The sequence below is a fragment of the Triturus cristatus genome, chromosome 5_2 (genome assembly GCF_964204655.1).
Source record: "Triturus cristatus chromosome 5_2, aTriCri1.1, whole genome shotgun sequence".
Lineage (NCBI taxonomy): Eukaryota > Metazoa > Chordata > Amphibia > Caudata > Salamandridae > Triturus > Triturus cristatus.
Genome location: NC_140588.1, coordinates 65563061 through 65584811, shown reverse-complemented (window position 1 = coordinate 65584811; position 21751 = coordinate 65563061). Strand labels below are relative to the sequence as shown.

At 42.9% G+C, this 21751-nt stretch overlaps 1 protein-coding gene across 1 annotated transcript in view; it reads left to right on the top strand.

The window, feature by feature from the left end:
• LOC146822668 (neurexin-4-like) overlaps positions 1 to 21751 on the top strand; it is a 143846-nt gene that overhangs the window by 85683 nt on the left and 36412 nt on the right. The window contains exons 4-5 of the mRNA XM_085606580.1: positions 4146 to 4300; positions 5762 to 5888. Coding sequence (XP_085462706.1) covers positions 4146 to 4300; positions 5762 to 5888 — 282 coding nt within the window. The remainder of the gene's footprint in view (positions 1 to 4145; positions 4301 to 5761; positions 5889 to 21751) is intronic.

The window sequence follows — 21751 nt, the reverse complement described above, 5'->3', positions numbered from 1 at the left end:
AACAAGAAATTCAGTTACAGCTATACAGAAGATTAATAATAAAATTTGATGCTCAAAGAAGAGTCTTTGATCATCCCTCCTGGATATGAGTAAAGTCTAAAACCATCTTACTTAAAGTCTAAACTAACAAGGTGATTAAGTCTACAAAGGTGGGGAAATGTCGAAAATTAATGGGAAGGTGTCAGTATTTCAGAAGCTCTGTCAATAGTCTTCCATGGTCAGGGAAATAATTGTTAGCCTAAGCCCCACTCAGCAAAGAATTAAAGGGAAAAGCATTGAGGTCTGTACCTCTCAAAGTCCAAAGTGGTAGTGGCCAACAACGACCTGTGAGAATACCATTATGAGCCGCAACATTCGTGGATTCTTTCAGACCAACCAGGGAAACCATAACGTCCTTGGGAAATCTGCAACTCCTCACAACATTACTGCGTATAGACTATCAGTATACACTGTGTTTCTCCATGTTCTTCGTCAAGGTCTTCTTCTCAGGTTGTCTATCTGTAATACAGTGTTACATCTATTCCCAAACTATCAAACCATGTGAATGCACTTGCAAGGAAAATGACACGCAAGCAAAAATGGAAGTGCAGCATTTCATGCAGATAGAAATACAGGTCTACTCATGCCACGCTGAACGTACTAAATCAATGGGGCAAATTTAATATGTGTCTCATCTGTGCACACAACTACAAATACATTAAAATGTCAGTACATTAGATTCAAAATCAAACTCAAGTTGCAGTTTAAGGAAAGGTAAGTCAATGTGAATTGCATAAACATGAATGTATATGTGGGGACAATATTCTAATTTCAAATGTGAAGACATTAGTACACACATTTATATAAATCATTCTCCTTTCTATATTAAAACATTTTAATAGTACGAGGATGATTATCAAATCTCTAAAACTATATTTCAGTTAATAAAATTAAGGCACACAGTGTATTTATGAATCTCTAATTCTACAGTGAATGCACATTGTTACTGAGTTCAAGTGCAACACTTTACATTAATAATGTTAGAACACTCTGAATACGTAGTGCTAAGTACACATATATATTGCGTATTTTTGACGTGTAAAGGTGGAACCTAAATTATGCTGCTCGTGTAGTTGCCAGCATAGTTCCATGGAGACGTATTTTATCTGATGGATGATCTCTGCATAGGCTCCCTGCCTAGGAAACGTTAGAATTTAAGGCCCTTACAATTGCATACAAATCAATATGTGGAAAAAGCTCCACATTAATTACACAGTTTCACCCCACACAATCAATCAAATGGGACGTAAATACTAGTGCCACTCAAATATAGCAAAAGCAAAGTGAGAGGTCAGCCTTTACATCTGGGGCAACCTTGCTGTAAACAATTCACTCGACATCTACTCTTGAATAATCAGCTATCATCTTTTGGAAAGAATCTAAACAAGTGGTTTAACTTACTTTAGAAGCTAGTTTGTGGTGGGATTGACATAGTTTTTGAGTGCTGTACAAAAAAATCCCTTCTAATTGTTTTGGGTTTCAATATTTATGAGAAGCATTAACATGACTGTTTAAGTAAAGAATAACTTTAGTAGAACTGGCTGCACAATAGTAATTAAATGGGCAACTGTATGTTTCTTGTTGAATCTTCATGAGGAGGGACTTAGCTCAAGGAATAAAGATTCAGGCTTAGGATTGGGAAGTTGTCAGTCCTTACCTGACTAGAACGCTTCGATAATGAGCATTCACTGTTGAATGCACACATATATACATATAACAGCTAACGTTAAAGTCAGTGTCCAAATAACTGACAATAGATTTCGTCTAGAAAGACTGGTCTTATTGGAAAACTAAGGACCTTCTTTAGAGTTTGCCAGAAGAGATACTCGGTCAAAACTTGATAAATATCCTGTCCATTGCATTACAAGTACTATGGGCTATAATGCACTTGTAATATGGAATATGAACAACCACAACATTTGTGACAGAATATCCCATCTGCCAAACTCTAAATAAGGCCCTAATTCACTTATTTAGAAACCTTGATTCATGGCAAAAGAGTAACTTTTTGGGGGAAAAAGAGTAATTTGGGAGCCTAACTTTGTTGTTGTGGTTATTTTGACACATCAATAAAACCCAGAGGAGGCGTTGATCCTTGAGGGACTCCACAGATGAGTTTCTTGGGTTGTGAGGTGTAGAGAGGGGAGTCTAACTTGTTGAGTTCTGTCCATGAGGAATGAGTATATCCAATTGAAGGTCAGTCCACAGATACCCAAGTGCTGAAGCTTTCTAATCAGTGACTTGTAGGAGACTGAGTCAAAAGCTGCGGGGAGATCGAGGAGGATGAGTGCGGCCATTTCTCCTCAGTCAAGGATGATTCTGATGTCATCGGTGGCTGCAATGAAGGCTGTTTCTGTGCTGTAGTGGGTGTAAAAGCCTGATTGAGACTGTCTTCACTTTAAAAGCCTCTGGACTTAAGTTAGTCTTTAGTGTTATTTTCCGTTATTTTGCACTCTTACATTACAGATCGCCTCACCCTCTACCTCCCTAAACCCAATTCCCAAGCTTCAAAAGGGCTCTAAAAAACTGTCCAAAGTCATTGTAAACTAAAAGTCAGGCTTCTTTCCCTGAAAATTCACTGTGACCAAGGACTACAGTTCTATCAGTCTTTGGTAGAAATCAAGTCTCACCTTCTCAGATTTAGAGGAATCAGCCATATGCAGATGTCCTTTCTCCACGCATCAATTGAAGCTCACCGTGCTCCAGCAGGCATCACGATAAGTGCAGGTTTCACAAGAACTGGAAAGTCATCCTGCCTCCAGTGCAGGTCCTGGACTATGAGCACAGACTTAAGCAAGGATCTCCTTAGATACTCTGGCAAAAACCAAGATAGCTGCCAGATCTCATGCCACACACCTCAGTGAGATCTTGCACACTCCTGTGAGACCTCATATACTCCTGTGCTCCCAAGACAAGACCTGAACAAATTGGGACACAATTTTCACAGTCTTGCGCCCAATCTCACCAAGTGTGGAAGTCCATATTTAGGACATCCTCACTCCTGTTCCATTCACAAACAAGGGACACAGTGATCTCTGGCGTGGCGGTTTGCCAAGGGCTAAAGAGCCTCAGTGAGAGGTGGCAGTAGATGGTGTTAAAGCTGCTGGCAAACTGGGTTGAGACTTGGGGGGTAATAACAGTCCAGTACTGTGTTTCCATCACAGTAAAAGCTTTGTGTTTAATGATGCTTGGATTCAACTGACATTAAGTTGTCCATGGAGATATTTTGAACCGTTTTCATTACTCCAAATTAAAGAAGGAACAGAAGCTGCAAATAAAGACACTTCAAACTTTGTGACCATTTCTGTAGAAAAGGATAAACTAATTTATTTTCTCATATTCTAAACTTTTTAGAGAGGCATCTTTGTTCAATCGTTACAGAACTGTTAGCATATCGTGACAATCCACTGCATCTTGGCAGTTTTGCTTGGCATATTGTGGTAATCTTTATACATGCACTGTCAACTGTCTGTTAAGAGCAAGCCACACCGCAAACTTATAATAACATTTCTAACAACCCCACTCATACACATAAGAACTTTCATTATCTTACTCATTTGTCTTCCATGGCCTCATTCATTGGTCAATGTATGGACAATCCCTTTTATCGATCCATCCATTTACACTAATCCAACTGCTTTATTAAATATACTTTACATCTAAAATTACCTACACGCCTTCAAATGTGCAAGTCAATCATATTGCCTCATGTCAGTAGGGTCAAGTACAGCAGACTTGCCAGGCTGATCACACATTCATGGGGGTTTAATTAACCTTTGTAAAGTCCTATTTTACAAAATTGATATTTTTATCTCTCCATTGACGTTATGGCAACCTTATTCCCGATTGTCCAGGTGCTCTAGAGGCTCTTTGCCATGTTTAATCCTCGACATTGACTTGGATGCAGATCCTTAATTCTCAATCCAAAATGGCTGCCACTGTACAAGGTTACTAGGATATAACCTAGCTCTCACAAAGACATCTGATAAACCGTGTTCTCTTATGGTTTTCAAATTCCTCCATTCTTCTGAAAAGTTCTGAAAGTAGGTTGAGCTCTCTGTTGAATGTGTACTTTGTAAATAACATAACATTGATTATTATTCGAGGTATAACCGAGGTCAGCCATGACAGCGAGAACCGCATTCGCGTGACTCCTTGTGAAGAAGCAGGGTGCTATCAGAGAGAGCTGCAGTATGGAACAGAGCTGGCTCAGTTGAATGCACTTGCCAAGGTGTCTGACAACTGTGAACAGTATGTGAGGGTAAGCACTATTTTTAATGACAGCAGAACGCAGGTACAGTGCTTGTTCTGATGAAATTATATCCTGGAATCTCAATTGTTAGCAAGCCTAAAAGAGTACATGCACAACTCATTTTTGGACTATACAATAGCATTACAATTTGCAACAGCAGTCCTACTCTCTTTTGTGTCATTTGGAAATAAAAAGGTTTTTGTCATATTGTATTAAGGTATCCAGCATGCTCCTTCGTCAGATTAATACCTTACCCATTTAATTAATGTGGGTTATTGTAATATGTTGAATGCATCTTCTCTGCCACGTCAAAGCACTATGAAAGGTAAGCGGCAGGGACATGAAAACAGATATTTGGAGAATTGACCAGCTGTCAGCTAGGTTGATCAAGAGGTGTAATTGACCAGCCTTTTATGTTTATTAAGATAATATGCTGGTAAACCCTTTATGAAAGGTAAGACCTCCCCAGACTCTTCACATGCCTAGTGTCAGGTACAGCAGTAACTAGCAGCTCTCCTGCCGCCAGCTGGCAGAGAGAGTGAGTCAACGTTTAACAAGAATCCAGTTGGTACAGTAATTCCGCATGTTATCCCCCATTTCGATGACAAGAACTCATGCTCAGGAGGGAATCCCACAGTGGGTGAACCTTACAGTGTCAGTAATGTCAGTAATTACCAAGCACTTGATTTCTCACCCCTTTATCAAGTCACTCTTAACATGTCTTTTATGGCAGGGGCTTAGAGATGGGCAGTAAAAGCATTTGCCGAAACTCAGCCAATGCCGCATTGCCTTCTTTGTGGTTTCCCCACCACATTTAGAGTCAAGGGAAGCGATTTGTTATCGATGGCTGAGCAGCAGTCAGCTCCACTGTCAGAAGCTAATTTGTGATAAACCAGCAGCCAAAGGACTATCATCTCCATGACATCTAAGTCCGAAACTCTTTAGGATGGGGCTTCGGACACTGATTGGTCTTAGCAGAAGGACCATTGGCAAACTTTCTGTGCTATACACAGACAAGAGGCTCAGGTATTATCAGTAATTGGAGGGTAAATTCATTCCCCTATGTACTAGAGCCCTCCTAACTTATTGTCTCAAAAATAGATATTTAAGGGGTAGCCTCACCCACAACATTTCATCATCTGCGAGTTCCCACTCTGGAGGATGTTCTTGGGATGTCCTTTCCTCTGACTCTCACATTGTGCATGTAAACTTTCTCTGCTGACATGGTTTGGAACTCTGAACTTGGTAAGCAGGTTGTTGCAGGGTTGACACAGGTGGGCCTTTGACGAATCCCGCCCCAGAGATTGGGCCACCCATACACAAACTCGAAATATCCTAGTTGGTGGGTCATCTAATTGAATGCTCCTAGGCAATTTAACTTTCTACCCAAGTCCTTTGTTTTGAAATCATGTGTGTTAATCAATTTTGAAGTTGACCAGGCAACTTGTTTGATTTGTTTTATCATTACAGCTGGACTGCCGCCACATTCGGTTTATCCAATCAGGATGGGGATGGTGGGTATCTTGGAATGGAGAGAAGATGTTTTATTGGGGAGGAGCTGATCGAAACAGCAAGGGCTGCGCTTGTGGAATCACAGGTATTCTAAAAAGTTATGCTTAGAGGACACACACTCCTGTTCAGTGCTTAATTTTTAATAGAAAGGGTACTGATGCCCAAAGGTCTGCTTAGAAACCCACACCCAGTGTGTTTAAACATGGGTGAACCAAATACCAAGGCTATGTAGTCTTGACACTTCCTATCCTTTTATCTCACCCTTACAGGGGCCTGCTTTCTTCCGTTGTGAAGTTTTTTTTCCGTATTTCTCTTCCTACTTCTTTCCCCCTTGTGTGTTTTTCCCTTTCTGGTTCGCTATCAATGTTTGATTAAGGAGAAATAAGTGATCGGTCCCTAAAAACGAGCGTTGATGGCCCACAACCGCCAGCTCAAATTAAGCACTGCTTATATTACAGTAGTTTTGTCCACGGTCATTTTATCTCTGAATGTAATGAAGGTTTCATGTCAGTCATTTCTATCAATCAATCCATCTTTTGTGTTTTAAAAACTTAATTCAGGTACATATTTGGGCAAAAAACCTAATTGTTCAACCCTTGTACATCGTTTTCCACAAATGGGCCAATTCCGATCCGGGTCGGAAAGCACTCAGATTGAGTCGTATCCGGAGTGTTTTCCGACTGAGGCGGACCCCTACAGTCCGACCGAGCGAATACGATGCGCACGTATGCTGTCAGACTCGGTTCGAACGAACTTCCATAGAAGTCAATGGGAGCCAGTTGTACGACGCGTACATGCGCTCCCATTGACTTAATGGGTACGTCTCAAACAAGTGCACCCCCTACAGTGGGTACGCATCAGTGCCATCCGTGCCGCACATGCCTGTGTGGGGGAGACCCATGGGTCTCCCCCTGTGTGCGAGTCGTACGGCTGCGGGTGTCGGGGGGGTCCGAGGCGGACCCCCGAAGTCCGACTCCGGGAGCTTTTGCAAGCCGGACACTCCGGCTCACACAGGATTTCCGACGCGTGCATCGTACTGGCTCGGTCGTGAATCGCATCCATTGCACACCACGGTTAGTTTACGTCCGAGACGTACGGAGCGGTTCGGACCCGGAATCGACTCGGTCCGTGAATTTCATGTAGCTCGCATCGTACTGGCTACCTCGTACAGCTGTACGAGTCGGGCGGAATACACGCGTACGGCTCGTAGTTTTCCGGCCGGATCGCTTTCGGTGCCCTTCCGACCTGGATCGGAATCGGCCCCAAAGTAGTAAAATGGATGTAATTGAATTGTTAAGGACAAACTACATCCTACTAATGAAAACTGAGCTCCAAAAAAAGTGAGGCTCCTACTGCAGCATGTTATTCATTTCACGATTTTAAGTAAGTGTCTTTACTGGTCACCAGGCAGCTAGATCCTATTTACACTACTAATGTAGTACTCATATACCTGTAGAGGTTTTATGTTTATGGTGCTGAAAATAAAGAAACAAATATACTACAGCAAGTCAAGCAAGGTTCCTTTAGCCTGCAAACAACCATGTCTTTAAGTTTAAAAAAATATATATAATCAGTCAATTGTCAAGGCAAGTAGAAGGTTAATAGCTTAGCTGCCTGAACTCTAAAGTCTATGTCCTCAATGCGTTCCTTTTTGAAGTTTTGATCTTCAAAACCTTTTCCTTGGCAACCCCAACCAGAAGCATTGCTTTCTAATTGTGTGGCCAAAAACACTGTATCTTAGAACAATTGTGCCTGTTGCATTATATATAGCAATTCAAAGCTCTTAGGGACTACTTTAGTTGCTCAAGTGGCAAAACTCTTGCTTTAACAGTTGATTGTGTGCTGTGTTAAATATATGTAAGAGAGCATTGTTCCATGACCAGCTAATATACATCATAGCCAATACTACAGTCACAGTATCCTTCATTATGCTGTGGCTTATGATCAACGGAGGTAGGTGTAAAAATTCAGAGGGACAGGGCGGTGTGTGTGACAAAAGATTTTCAGAGGGTGAAGAGGCAGAGACCTGCTGTCTGGGGACCTGATACCCTCTCAGATGCAGTGAAATCCTCTCAGCCACACTCTCAATTTCTGTTACATGTGGGCTGTGCTCCCGAGAGCAGCAGCTGCTGATGTTCCCTTGCAGGGACCAGTAGAGAAGACCTAGGGAGCAGATACTAGGGATGGGAGGAAAGCATTCCCAGCGTTGGGCAGCGGCTGCAAATTACCAGGCTATCTGCAAGAATGCTTCCCAAGTTGGCAGGTTCCCATCTGCTTTGATTTAAAACTGAGATTGGTCAGGTGTGAGAGGCAAGTGAGACTATTATTGCTTTGCTCTCATAGATATTGAGTGCGCAATTGGTCCTAATGGCATACTAAAGAGTTCACAACAAAGTCTACTGTAAATGAATATAGGCATCAAACAGGCACTTGTTTAAAAATAAGAAAAAGTATATATTAACAGAAAATGGCACCTAAAACAGACATTTCCACAACGTGCATTTTACTATATTGAGCCAACTACATTGCAATACAATTACCTTGCCTACATTACATTGTCTCCCACTACATTGCTTATCCAGATATAAAAAATCTATTTACTAATATCGAATTAAAAGAAAACTGTGGTACGATTACGCTCTACAAACTAATTATAAATTGGTCCACACTGTACTACAATTTCACAATTCAGTAATACATTTAAAACAATGAATGACTGAAAAATATCTGTGACTCGAAGTATTGGACGACAATGCCAAAATGCATGATAACATCCATGGTTTTTTTAAGTAACAAAGAAATAGACTGTACAAAAAGCAGAACACACATTTTACATCAAGACATATGCTCATAAGTAAAAGCAGTGTAAATCAACGTTCTCCAATACAGACGCTCACTCCCAAGGGAATCAGGCAATCCAATATAGGAATTGTGTTACAGTACCCCTTTCTCAAGCACAACAGTGCCTCCTATATTTACTTGAAAAGTAAGGAAATTGGTTTTAATACAAACACTTTAGTGTAAAAAAATAAACTTAAAGAAGTCTTCATATTTTTGTAAACAATTTAAAAAAAAGGTAGCAGTAGTATTCATTTATCCCAGACCACATGTTAAGTAAAGAAAAATGCACCTTCATATAGCAAAAGATGAAATAACACCTAACACAAACGTGTGAAAAAAGTAATTTTTCAGTGAAGAAAGATTTTTAGGCAGTGAAAATGGTAGAAAAGAAATAAAATAATCTAGTAACTCACCACCCCTCAAGACAAATCTGACAAATGAAATAAAATCATTGCCAAAAACATTAACACTATCTTTAATTTTGTATTACTACAGAGCTCTGGTCCTAACATACAACAAACCACAACGTTTCAGTCTGTAATGAACAATAATGATAGTCCATTCGTTGTTGGTAACTTCAAGTATATTTATTGAAGATTGAAGTTACAGGTAAGAAAGTACATAAATAGCGAGCCCCAACAGGAGCAGCCTGTATGCTGCTCAGCCCATAGACCAACTGACTCAAACCATTCCAACATTCTAACTCCCAACATTCTAACACACACACATCCAGCATACTACAACATCTCCCTTCTTTACAATGAGAAGAGAGAAACTTTAAAAAGGTATAACAAAAGTCACATTAAAAGAATTAAGCAAAACATGACAAGATATGATGAATAAAATGGATTGCATGAAAAATTGATAGAAAACGACAAGATAAAGTGGTGAGTGGGAAGGAACGATAAGGAAGACAGGAGACACGAAAGTAGTGAGTGGGAAGGAACGATAAGGAAGACAGGAGACAGGAAAGTCAACTCAATCACCCATCTCCCTTTCTCCCACAAAACAACCAACACACTCCCACATCAAGAACAAGAAGCGACTCAGGTACAAAGATCATGAGAACTGGCCGGGCCGACACGAAGGAAGTTCAAGAGTACGCTCAAGAGAGTGAAGAAGAAAACAAGGAAAGCAGAACGCACATGACGCAAAAAACAATTTGCGAGTACAGATGTGGGGTGACCACATTAAATAGATGTGGAGGAACACCACATAAAATCAATGTGGGGACGCACCACATAAATCAGTAGAACATGTGCATAAGATGTGGATGTACCACATTAAACAAAAGAAACAATGCAATAATATGTACACGAGATGTGGAAGTACCACATGAAACAATGTAAATTCAAGAGTACAGATGTGGCGTGACCCATTAAATAGATGTGGGGACACATCACATAAAATCGATGTGAGGACGCACCACATAAAACAGCAGAACATGTGAATAAGATGTGGATGTACCACATTAAACAAGATAAGTAAAAAGTAGATATGGAAATGCCACTTGACACAAAACATTAATTTGCACAAGATGCGGTAGTACCACATGAAACAATAAAAAAGTAAAGAAATGTGCAGGAGATGTGGTAATACCACATGAAACAAAATAAATGCAATTTGTAAAAATGTGAATGAAATGTGGTGAAACCACATGAAACAGTAAATATTTCCCTCAATGCAAGTCGCGGTTAAAGGTGTGCGGAAGCAGCACACGGCACAATGTACCACATGAAATTGTGAAAATCTCCCTCAAAACATGTTGAGAAGAGAGGTGTGGGGAGGCACCACACGTAGCAAAGTAAGATGTATGAAAAGTAGAAATTGAGATAGGTACCAAACAGTACAGTGTACGATTCATACATGAAGAAAACAACAAGTGGAGTGGACAATACCACATGGTACAGTAAAAGTGTGGTGGTGAATTCCATACAGTGCAACATAAAACGAGGAAGCTTCAGGGCTTGGTGTGGCTGTGAGTGCCACACAGTATAATGCATTTTTTTTTTACACAGTAGAACACATTTTTTTTTTAAAGCACCCCACATTATAATATGAAGAAAATTGATGAACTACCCCCTTTTTTTCCTTTTAATATGACACAGTAAAATGCAATTTGCAGCAACAGTAGGGGGTTGGTGAGGCATGTAAGAATTCTTTCTGAAAACAGCGGATGCACCAAAGAAAATGAAGGATTCAGTGGCGTTACAGCAGTGAAAATACAATGTACAGAACAAGAAAAATATAATAATGTAAATATAATTGTACACATTTTGAGTATGAATGAAATTGCGGCACGGCAAGATGTACAGTACATGGTACATTAGCACTTAGTGACACTCTGCTTAGATGAGGTGTGTAAATGACCTAAGAAAATAATAAAATAAAATAAATGAAGTGGTCACTGTGGTCTAGAAAAACGCTGTATCCTTCCCTGAAGTTGTGACAATCAGAAGTAACATTTCCCTCGAAGCAAGTTGACAGAAGGTAGTGATTTCATAATTACTTGCATGTCGTTGTTGAGTGCACGAGATGATCGCAGCGCATGCAGTCTTCTACGAGGCTCTTGCGTGCGACCATCTCGTGTGTCAACATGTTTGTGATTAAATGCATGTCTGCGCTCTGCGGCGTTCACTGCCACCGGTTATCCTAGCAACGGTCAGTTTGTGCTGGGATCTGTGGCAGCCGGACGTCGTGGTCGTGGGTGAATTCATTTATGAAAATAAACCCTTTTCAACTTTCCATTGGCTACCTGGATTATCTTACACTTCTACATCTTGGCGACGATCGGAAAATCACCCACCTACCATTCTTCTCAACTTCTCTTTTTGGAGCGTTTCCAGCATTAATTAGTTGACGCGCGTCTGACCCCAGGTTTTGCCGCTGACGATACGTGTCTGCTCTTGCTGGCATTGAGAACTTCAACAGCCTGCTGCGCATTCAACGGAAGTTCCGCCTTCCCCAAAAACGAGACTGCGCACGTCTGCACACGTCCTTACTACAATTATCAAGAAAGCACCGTCTTGTGCTCAAACGAGATCTTGCACGTTGATCTCCAACGCTGTCACCTCTCCCACAGCTTAAAATTTAAAGGCACAGCACATCATTTTCGTTGTAAAGGAAAACAACCCTCAAGTTACCAGTATTTTCACATTTCAACTTGTTAGAAGCACAGCATCAAGATTTAAAGGACTGTCAACTTGTCAGGTATTTACATCTCCTGTAAAATAATTCCTGTACTTTATTTAGTGAACTTTACAGAAACATTGCTAAGAGACAAATTCAATTTAATTCATAGACCTTCCAGTTATTATTCAAATGAGCTTGTGAATGTCTTAAATTTGCTTTCACATCCAGACTTTGTTAATTTTGTGCATTTTATCTTACCTTAATTTTCATGTTGTGACTTCTCAAAGTACTCTAGACTTTAAAAGTTAACTGTCTAAAACTACAATAACACCGGAACTGCTTATATTATGGCATCATCTCAACAAATTACAACTCCTCCTCTTTTCTTACAATCTCCTGGTAAACCTAGTGCCAATGGTTCAACATATTTGACAATTATTTAGTGGCAATTGACGCTACTAAATATCCAGCTGTTCGTAAAGCAGCCATCCTGTATAGTTGTATTGGCCTTGCTGCACAAAAAGTCTTTGATAATTTACCTCACATTGCTCGTACAGGTTCTGGTGATGACTGGGACGTTTATAAAGAGGCACTTGCTCGATTATCTAAGCAATACGATGAGGAACCTAGCATTATGTTAGAACGACATAATTTCTTTAAAAGAAAACAAAACATTGAAGAAACAGTGGAAGAATACATTGCAGAATTGAGAATACTGGCCTCCACATGTGAATTTGGTGAAAATACAGATTATGCCATAAGAGACCAGTTCGTATTCAGTTGTTTCTCGCATAAAATTCAAGAAAGGCTTTTAAGTTGCAGAAACCCAACTCTATCTGAAACCATTGATATTGCTAAATCAATTGAACGTTCCATGGTTTCATCTAAGGCCATTCTTGATGGACAGTCCATAAATGCTATTCCAAACCAACCTGAAACAAGTGTCTCTGCCATTTCAACTTACAATTCCGGAAGGAATTCACAAAGAAAGAACCTAATATGCTACAGATGTGGTTCCAGGTCACATATTGGAAATTCTCCTACATGTCCAGCAATAGGCAAGAAGTGCACTATTTGTAAAAAAATTGGACACTTTCAAGGAGTTTGCAGAGCAAGGAGTCCAGTTAAGATCAATAACATAGACATTACGGAGGATGTACAAACCATTTCAGAAAAACTCACAAATGTTGTTGTAACAATTGATTGCAATGCTATTGATGTTGGTACTGCTAAAGGTCCATGGTGTGATATTTTGATTGCAGGTCTACCATTTAGAGACATGGCTGACTCGGGATCTCCTATCACAATTCTTTCAGAGATTTCATTCATACAGACTTGGGACAATTCTATTCCACATACTCCAACAGACATTAACCCCAAGGCGTTTGGAGAAAATGAAATTGATATGCTTGGATATTTCAAGTCCAACTTAAAATGTTTAGGTCGGCACGTTTTTACAAAAATGTATGTTGCAATCAAAGGTAGGGACATTGTGGGGTGGCAGGACCTTGCAAAAATGGGTATCTACCTCAAACCAGGTTCTGACAACCCTATTGTTCTTGGTGATTTACCAGAAGGATATATTGCTGAGGATACTGATGACTTTAACACTTTAGCCATCAACTCTTCCCCTCTCTCAGATCTCCCTAATGGCATTAGTGACATCATCAAGCAGTTTCCTTTGGTATTTGCTAACAACATTGGTACTGTATTGGGTTTTGAACATCAGATAAGACTCAAACCAAATGCCCAACCAGTTGTACACAAAGTTAGACCCTTACCCCTTAGTGCCAGAGATGACCTTAAAAAAGTTTTAGACAATCTTTGTTCTGAAAGCATAATTGTCCCTTGCGATTCATCCCTATGGGTTTCTCCCATCGTCGTTTGTAAAAAAAAATCAGGCGGGGTGAGGCTCTGTGCTGACTTGCGCTCATTAAATAAGAACATTATTATAGATTGTCACCCCCTTCCTAAAATTCATGATCTTTTAGCTGGCATAGGGGATTCAAAGTATTTTTCCCTTATTGACCTACGATCTGCGTATCACCAAATTCCCCTCAGTATAGAGTCCCAAGAACTCACCACCTTTATTACACCCTTTGGGGCATTCAAATATCTCAGGTTACCTTTTGGACTTGCATCCACTGCTAGCGTATTCCAAAAGATTATGGACTCTCTTTTTAAAAACATCTCAGGGGTCCAGGCATATCAAGATGACATTTTGGTTCATGCTAGCAGTCATGAGGCACATAATTCTACTTTAACCAAGGTTTTGCAAATTTTGTCATCCTCTGGCATGACTATCAGACATGAGAAATGTAAATTTGGTGTTCAAACTCTTGATTATCTAGGTCACGCATTGTCACCAGAAGGCATTAAACCTAAACTTTCATTAATACAAGCAGTACGTGAGGCATCACCCCCAAAAGACAAAGATGCTCTACGCTCTTTTCTTGGCTTAGCCGAGTATTATGCTTGTTTTGTACATGGTTATGCTCAGATAGTTGAACCTCTTCGAGCATTACTTAGGAAAGGCGCAAAATTTTCATGGAATGATGACCTGCAAGACACTTTTAATAAAGTAAAAGTCATCACTGAACGTGCCCCTGCTCTCTGCCCATTTCAAGATAATTGTAGATGTTTCCTAAATGTTGATGCCAGTTTTCTGGTTTGGGAGCCGTTCTCTGTCAGTGGGTGGGTAATGAAGAGCATACAATTGCGTTTGCATCTAGGACTTTGCTACCTCCAGAAACACGTTATAGCACAATTGATAGGGAGGCACTTGCGTGTGTCTGGGCTATTCAAAAGTTTAGATCCTAGATTTGGGGACGGGAATTTGACATTTTCACTGATCACAAACCCTTAGTTTACATACTCTCAAGTTCTGGTCCCAATAAGATATCTGCTAGACTCATACGTTTACTATCTACGTTGCAAGAATACCATTTCATAATTATACATTTACCGGGAGGGAAAAACTTTAGAGCAGATTGTCTCTCCAGAATGTCTTTAGAAAATGTTCACAAGGAAGACGACATTAATATTGCTGAGTGTGTGGTTGCAACCATAGATGCTGTTGGGGGATTTCCCTCTATTTCTGAACATATTTGGAATGCAGAAAGTGACAAAGATCACAACTTCCAAAAAGTTAAGTGATTTATTACTCAAGGTTGGCCGGCAACTAGAATACTACCCTGTGATTTGAGGAAATTCGCATATGTTGCTGAGGAACTTTCTATTGTTGGTGACATTATCATGAGTCATGATCTTTTCGTTCCCCCTGGAAAGATACGCAAGGACATCATTCAATTAGCTCATCAAGGTCATCTTGGTATCTCTAAAACCTGTAAGAGAATTAAGGAATTTTATTGGTGGCCTTCTATTGAAGCTCAAGTCAAATCCACTATAGATACATGCCCAGAATGCCTCTTGTCTGATAAAAAATGGAAGACCTTACAAACCCCCTTACACCCTGGACCTTTCCCAAGTGGGCCTTGGGACAAAGTAGGCATGGACTTTTCTGGGCCATATGAATTACTTCCCATGCACAAAAAGTTCTTGATCTTATTGATTGATTATTTTTCTAAGTGGATGTTTTACTGGTTTTGTGATGGGGCCACTACTGAAAACACCATCAAATTTCTAGAACATGTATTTAAACTAGAGGGTTCCCCGAAGTCCATAGTCACTGACAATGGTACTCACTTTTCATCACAACGTATGTGCAAATTTCTAGAATCTCATTACATACAACATTTGAAGGTTGCACTTTATTCCGCATCCTCAAATGGGTTAGTTGAAAGAGGTAACAGGTTAATCAAAGAAGGTATCCAAACTGCTATTGCATCAAACCTGAGTGTTGATGATTATTTGAAAGACAAAGTTTGGTCATATAACACCACTCCTCATTCTACAACAGGGGTTGCACCGTTTACATTACTGAAAGGTAGAATGGTACATTCAAATTTATTTCCCACATGGTTGTCTGACAAATCAGAACGGAAAATGGATTCATTAGACATGATTAGAGACAGAGTGCATAACACCCAAGAAAAGATGAAGAGCCATTTTGATTCTAACAAACACTTTAGTGGAGATTTATTGAAACCTGGCGATTGGGTATTGATTAAGAAACCCAAGAAGGTGGCGAAAGGTTCTTCTAAGTTTTCGTCTCCAGTTCAAGTTGGCAAGGTATCTAAAGATTCAGCCTTCTTAATTAACAAAGGGTGGTGGAACAACAGAAATCTAGTCCTGGTTTCCAATCCTCAAGCTGATATCATTTCCAACTGTTATGGGTTAAATGCACGTCATTCTGAATCCTACAATTGGGTACAAGACGTGGTTCCATTGAAATCTCAAAATATGGCAACTTTGGTTACACCTACTTCTCTTGCTCGTCAATCACAGTCTGAAGTGGTCTCTACATCTGCACATTTGTGTGATGAAGGGGCAGCAAGGTGTGGGAAGAACATTACTCGCACTAGGAGGCTACCAAGCAAATACAAAGATTATATTTTGGAATGATTAAATGTTTAGGTTAGAAATACTTCCCTTGATGAGAAAAATACTTTGCTTATTGTGAGTTCACTGTCAATATATACATATATAGATTGTTACTGTAATTGATATGTAGAAACGAGGCAGCAGGATCTGCAGGTAGGAAGTGGTACTTTGTAGTTGAGGGCGACCGGTGGGAGGTCACTGGTGGGGCTCGTAGTGCCAGATGAGTTGAGCTGCTGCTTCAGAAACTTTTTTGTATCTTGAGGTAGCTTTATCTTGAGATTTCTTGGAAGTTGAAGCGCAGGGCCTTTCCAAATCGTCGCCAATTGTAATGAACAATAATGATAGTCCATTCGTTGTTGGTAACTTCAAGTATATTTATTGAAGATTGAAGTTACAGGTAAGAAAGTACATAAATAGTGAGCCCCACCAGGAGCAGCCTGTATGCTGCTTAGCCCATAGACCAACTGACTCAAACCATTCCAACATTCTAACTCCCAACATTCTAACAAACACACATCCTGGCTGAGCAGCATACACACAGTCCTAAAGATTATGACAATTCAGGACATGGGAGTGTAAGTCTGTCACAGAAGGAGTATATTCACTCTAACGACAGAAGGAAAGACAATTGTTTGTAATGGAAAGGTGTGAACAATCACACAGCACAGTACAGAGGACTGTCAACCAATGAGGAAGAAAATATAATTCTGTGTCAGGACCGGAGGCTTCGGATTATGCTTACTCTCTTTGCTTTATTTCAGTAGCAGCCATTTTAAACTTCAAAACTCAAAATCACATTTCCAAACACCCTCGGGAAAGTGGTTAAAAAAAAAGAAAGAAGGGACAACAGATCCCTCAGCCCAAGCAACCAATCCAGGCACTGGGTCCTCGATATAGTCCTTCATCTACCCCTTGCTCATCCTCTTTCTTTGCGGCTACGCAGCCATGAGATAAGTGTTTTCTCTTTTCCTGAATGTTTTTTTCTGCCAGCTGTGGTATTAATTATCCTAGCAGTCGCGGGACCGCGCTTCTGCCCCACGCCACTGCTTGTTCTCCAATTCAATGCTATTGTGACCAATATTAAGGCTAGTGTTCTCATTGTACGCGCTGTTGCCGTTTTTTTGTTCTCCTCAGGTTGCAGCGTAATCGCACTGCCTTTGGCGATTGTTCCGGCGCTGCTTGCGGCCCGGGCTGGCGTGTTTGGGTTTTTTCTCACCTTTTTGGTTATTGCGGCGCTAGCGTTGATCGTTGCGGCCCGCGGCTCCGCTTGCGGGACTACACGGGACCGTCTGTATCCCTCCCGCGAGGCGCGGTCTCCACCTCCGGCCGCCAGGGGCGCTCCGACGCCTTACAAGCACGTCAGCGTCTCTATTGGCAACGGCGAGCGGAATTCGAACTCAGTGGGGGATCGCTCGCATTCCGCCCGCCGTTGCCTGAAGCCTCGCCATCTCCCTGCAGACTTACACCCTCAGACGAGGGTCTGTAGAGCACTGCTCTTGACCTCAATTGACACTCAGAACGTGTTTCTGTGTAGTTGTGAGTGTGTCTTTTACTGGCGCCCGCGAAAGGGTGTATTTTGTATAGTGTTGGCTTGGCAGTTGATACAGCAGGCTGAATAATGGCCTGAAGGGACACTGTCCCTGGGAATTATATATATACCTATCTAAAGCCTGTTAATTTTCTTCCTCTCAGCAGGGTGGTGTCCCTGAGGCGTTCACTTGGTGCCTCTTGTTTCTAAGTGGGGCTGTGCCCGTTTTAATCTGCTGGTCCCCAGCATTATAGTAGGCAGCATATACTGCTGTGGGGGTGTCACTGGCACACTAGTTTGACAAGTCCAGTGCTTAAGAGTCTGAGGGCTCGTGATCATGTCTCAACAGGCGGACATGCATTGGGAGGAGGATCCCCTGGCCAGCTACCCTGGGATGACGAGTTTTATGACATAGTAGATGCGTCTATCTGTAGGGCAGTAGAGGAGGTCATGACCCCTATGGAGGAGCATTTGACACAGAAGCTAGAGCAGCTCTGTGCTAAGTGGGCCCCACAAGCACCTAATGTCCCCAACACACCTCCTGTTCCCAGCATGCCTCAAAATGCAAATGATACTGACCCAGTGCCTGTGAAACGTCCCAAAGTGGACGGTGTCGATCAGGATGCGTTCACACATTTACGGGCCACCTTTTTGACCCAGAACCTGCCCCAGCCACCCCCTGTAGATCCGTCCCCTTCACCTATTCCAGCTAGTCCACCCAGTCCATCCCTTGGGTTTGAGGACGACACCCAGGCAGACACGGATGAGGAGCCCGGTCCATCAAGACCATGGCGACCGGCAGCATCAGCAGGCTCCACGGAGACTCAAGGACCAAATACTGGGTCCGATATGATGGACCCTGAATTGTTGATGCACCCCCAGTCCTCTGAGTGGACCCCTTCGGCGAAGGTGGCCAGCTATGTGGCAGGTGTGATCCACACCTCCATGGGCAAAGAGGGCCGTAGCCATCTTCGCTCCGAGTGCCCACGCCCCTCCCTTGATGGGAAGGTTGCACAGACCCCGGAGTTAGATCCCAGGATGGTGACTTTTCTTGCGAAGTTTATTAAAGACCCTAAGAAAGGGATAGATTGTTCCTGGAGGGCAAGCCTGGATAAGTTGTTGGATGCCCTCGGCCCCTTCACCATGATTCTAGACATGGCAGAAGACGCCAAGAGTTCAGAGGCACTGATTTCTCCGGAAGCGCTCTCAAGTGGGGCGCAGCATGCGGTGGTGTTCCTAGGGAACGCCAATTGTGCGTTATCCATGGAATGCAGGCGGTCCTTCTTAATCAAAGTGGACCCGAAGTTGAGAGATTTAGCCAACTCCGAGGTAGGAGCGGTGGCCCAGGGAGGTTTGTTCGGAGAACCATTTATCAAAGAACTGGGCAAGTTCGTGAACACGTTCACATCTCTTGATAAGGCCCAGACTTTGATAAAAAAGGTTCTCTCCTTCCGGTTTTTCCGTGGGGCCGGTCGAGGAAGGGGCCGCTCGACTGGCCAGGCCCCCCAGAACTCCCGGGGGCAAAGCTCCAGGCAAGGGCAATTCCAGACCCAGTCATGCTACAACTTCTACCCTTCACGAGGGAGGCGTTCCAGAGGTCATGGTTTCCGTGGCAATTCCTCTAACACCGGTAAGTGTTTCGACCAATTCTCTGGTTCGAACTGGCGGCCGCTTGGCTGAGTTTCTGCATGTGTGGGAAACAGTCACGTCAGATGCTTGGGTGTTGCAAACAATCCAAGGTTTTCAGATCGAGTTTTGCGGCGAGCCCAAGCAGGCGTTCCCGCCCCATTCGTTTTTCACATCAGGAAGAGGAGTTAGTAGACGCAGAAGTGTTCGCACTCCTACACAAAGGGGCTATTTGTCACACCGTCTTGCATCCACAGGGTTTTCTCAGCAACATGTTCTTGGTGGACGAGACGGATGGGGGGCAACGTCCTGTCCTAAACCTCTGCGATTTCAAGATGGAGGGTATTCACCTCTTAAGGGACGTACTGCGACCGGCGGATCGGATGGTCCGGTTGGATTTAAAGGATGCCTACTTGGCCATTCCTATTTTTCCACCTCACAGGAAGTTTCTGCAGTTTCAGTGGCGCCATCAGGTGTATCAGTTCATTACACGATCTTTCAGGCTCTCCTCCGCCCCTTGGTGTTTCACGAAAGTGCTCAAGCCGGTGGTGGAATTCCTGCGGCCGTGAGGGACCCAGTTAATTGTGCACTTAGACGACATGCTCTTGTTGGCTCAAGACCTGCGTTGCTTCGCGACCAGTTGCAACAGGCAGTCAGTCTTTTGGAAGGATTGGGGTTTGTAATAAACACCAAAAAGTCTCTGTTAGTTCCAGCCCAGAAGTTAACATTTTTGGGATTTGTGATCGATTCGACGGAGGCGACTCTCAGCCTCCCAGCGCGTAAGCTGGCAAAGATCCGTCACGAGCTGCGGCGCACCTTGACCAAGGGAACGGTTTCCCTTCGACAGATCGCCCAGATAGTGGGGTTGCTCTCGGCCTCCATCCAGGCGATATTTCCGGGTCTGTTATATTATTGGGCTTTGCAGCGCCTCAAAGCGAAACATCTTCGCAGAGGGCTCCCTTATTCTCATCCGGTTGCCCTGTCAGAGGAGGCACAACACGAAGTTCGGTGGTGGCTCTCTCACATAGAGGCCTGGAATGGGAGAGCAATCTTTGGTTTCGCTCCAGACCTGGTTATCGAATCAGACGCCAGCAGGTCGGGTTTGGGTGCCAGGTGTGAAGATTTTTCCACAGGTGGTTCATGGTCTCCACAGGATCAAGCTCTACAGATCAATTCTTTAGAGCTCCTGGCGGGCTCCTTTGCCGTGCGTTGCCGGACCAAGGAACAGATCCAGTCCTGTGTCCTGCTGAAAATGGACAATATATCGGCGGTCAGCTACATCAACCACCTAGGGGGCACTCGCTCCAAGGTGCTTTCAGATCTGGCGACAGACCTTTGGCAGTTCTGCCTCGACCTCCAAATTTCGCTCTCGGCGGAATATCTTCCCGGTCAGGAGAATCTGGTGGCGGATTGGCAGTCGCAGCACTTCAGTGATTCCAGTCTATGGAAATTACATCCAGACGTTTTTTCTCTGGTGCAGGACCTTTGGGGTCCTTTCTCCGTGGATCTTTTTGTCTCCGGACTGGGTTATCAACTTCCTTGTTTTTTTAGCTGGAGGCCAAACCCGTTGGCAGTGGCCACGGATGCTTTCCTGCAAGATTGGACGATGATCAAGTGAGTGTCGGCTCACATCAGGCGGCAACTAGCGAATGTGGTTCTCATCACTCCCATTTGGAGGTCCCAAGTTTGGTTTCCAGTTCTTCTGGAACTTTCTCGGGATTTTCCAATCCGATTCCCCCTGTTTCCAGAGCTTCTTTTTCAGTCCGGACCGCCTTCCCCATCAGATGGTGCTCAATGGGTCCCTGCGCCTCATGGCGTGAAGGATTACAGGGGCAGATGGTCACTTCCAGGCCTTTTGAAATTCGCTGAGAGCCTCTTGTCCAAGGCCTGGTCGGATAGTACCATTAAGTGGTATTGAGCTGCCTGGCGACAATGGTGTGGTTGGTGTCTGCGACGGGGCTGTGATCCCGTGGGCTCAGATGTAGTACAAGTTCTGAATTTTTTGTCAAGTTTAGCCCAGCAAGGGCTCACCTACCGTTCGGTGAACACCTTTCTGTCCGTGATTTCGGCTGGACATGCCCCAGTACAAGGCAAACCAGTTGGGGAGTGTCAGAACTGGGGGTCTCTAGTTGGCGGAGGTAGGTACCTTAGTCCAAATAGGGAGCCTTGCTTCTAGTCAGGGAAAAGAGGGACACACTCTCAGATAACCCCTGCCATCCCCCCGGTAGCTTGGCACGAGCCGCCATGCTTATCTCTAAGGCAATGTGTAAAGTATTTGCAACCACACTTCCAGTGACACAGTGATAACACCACAAATG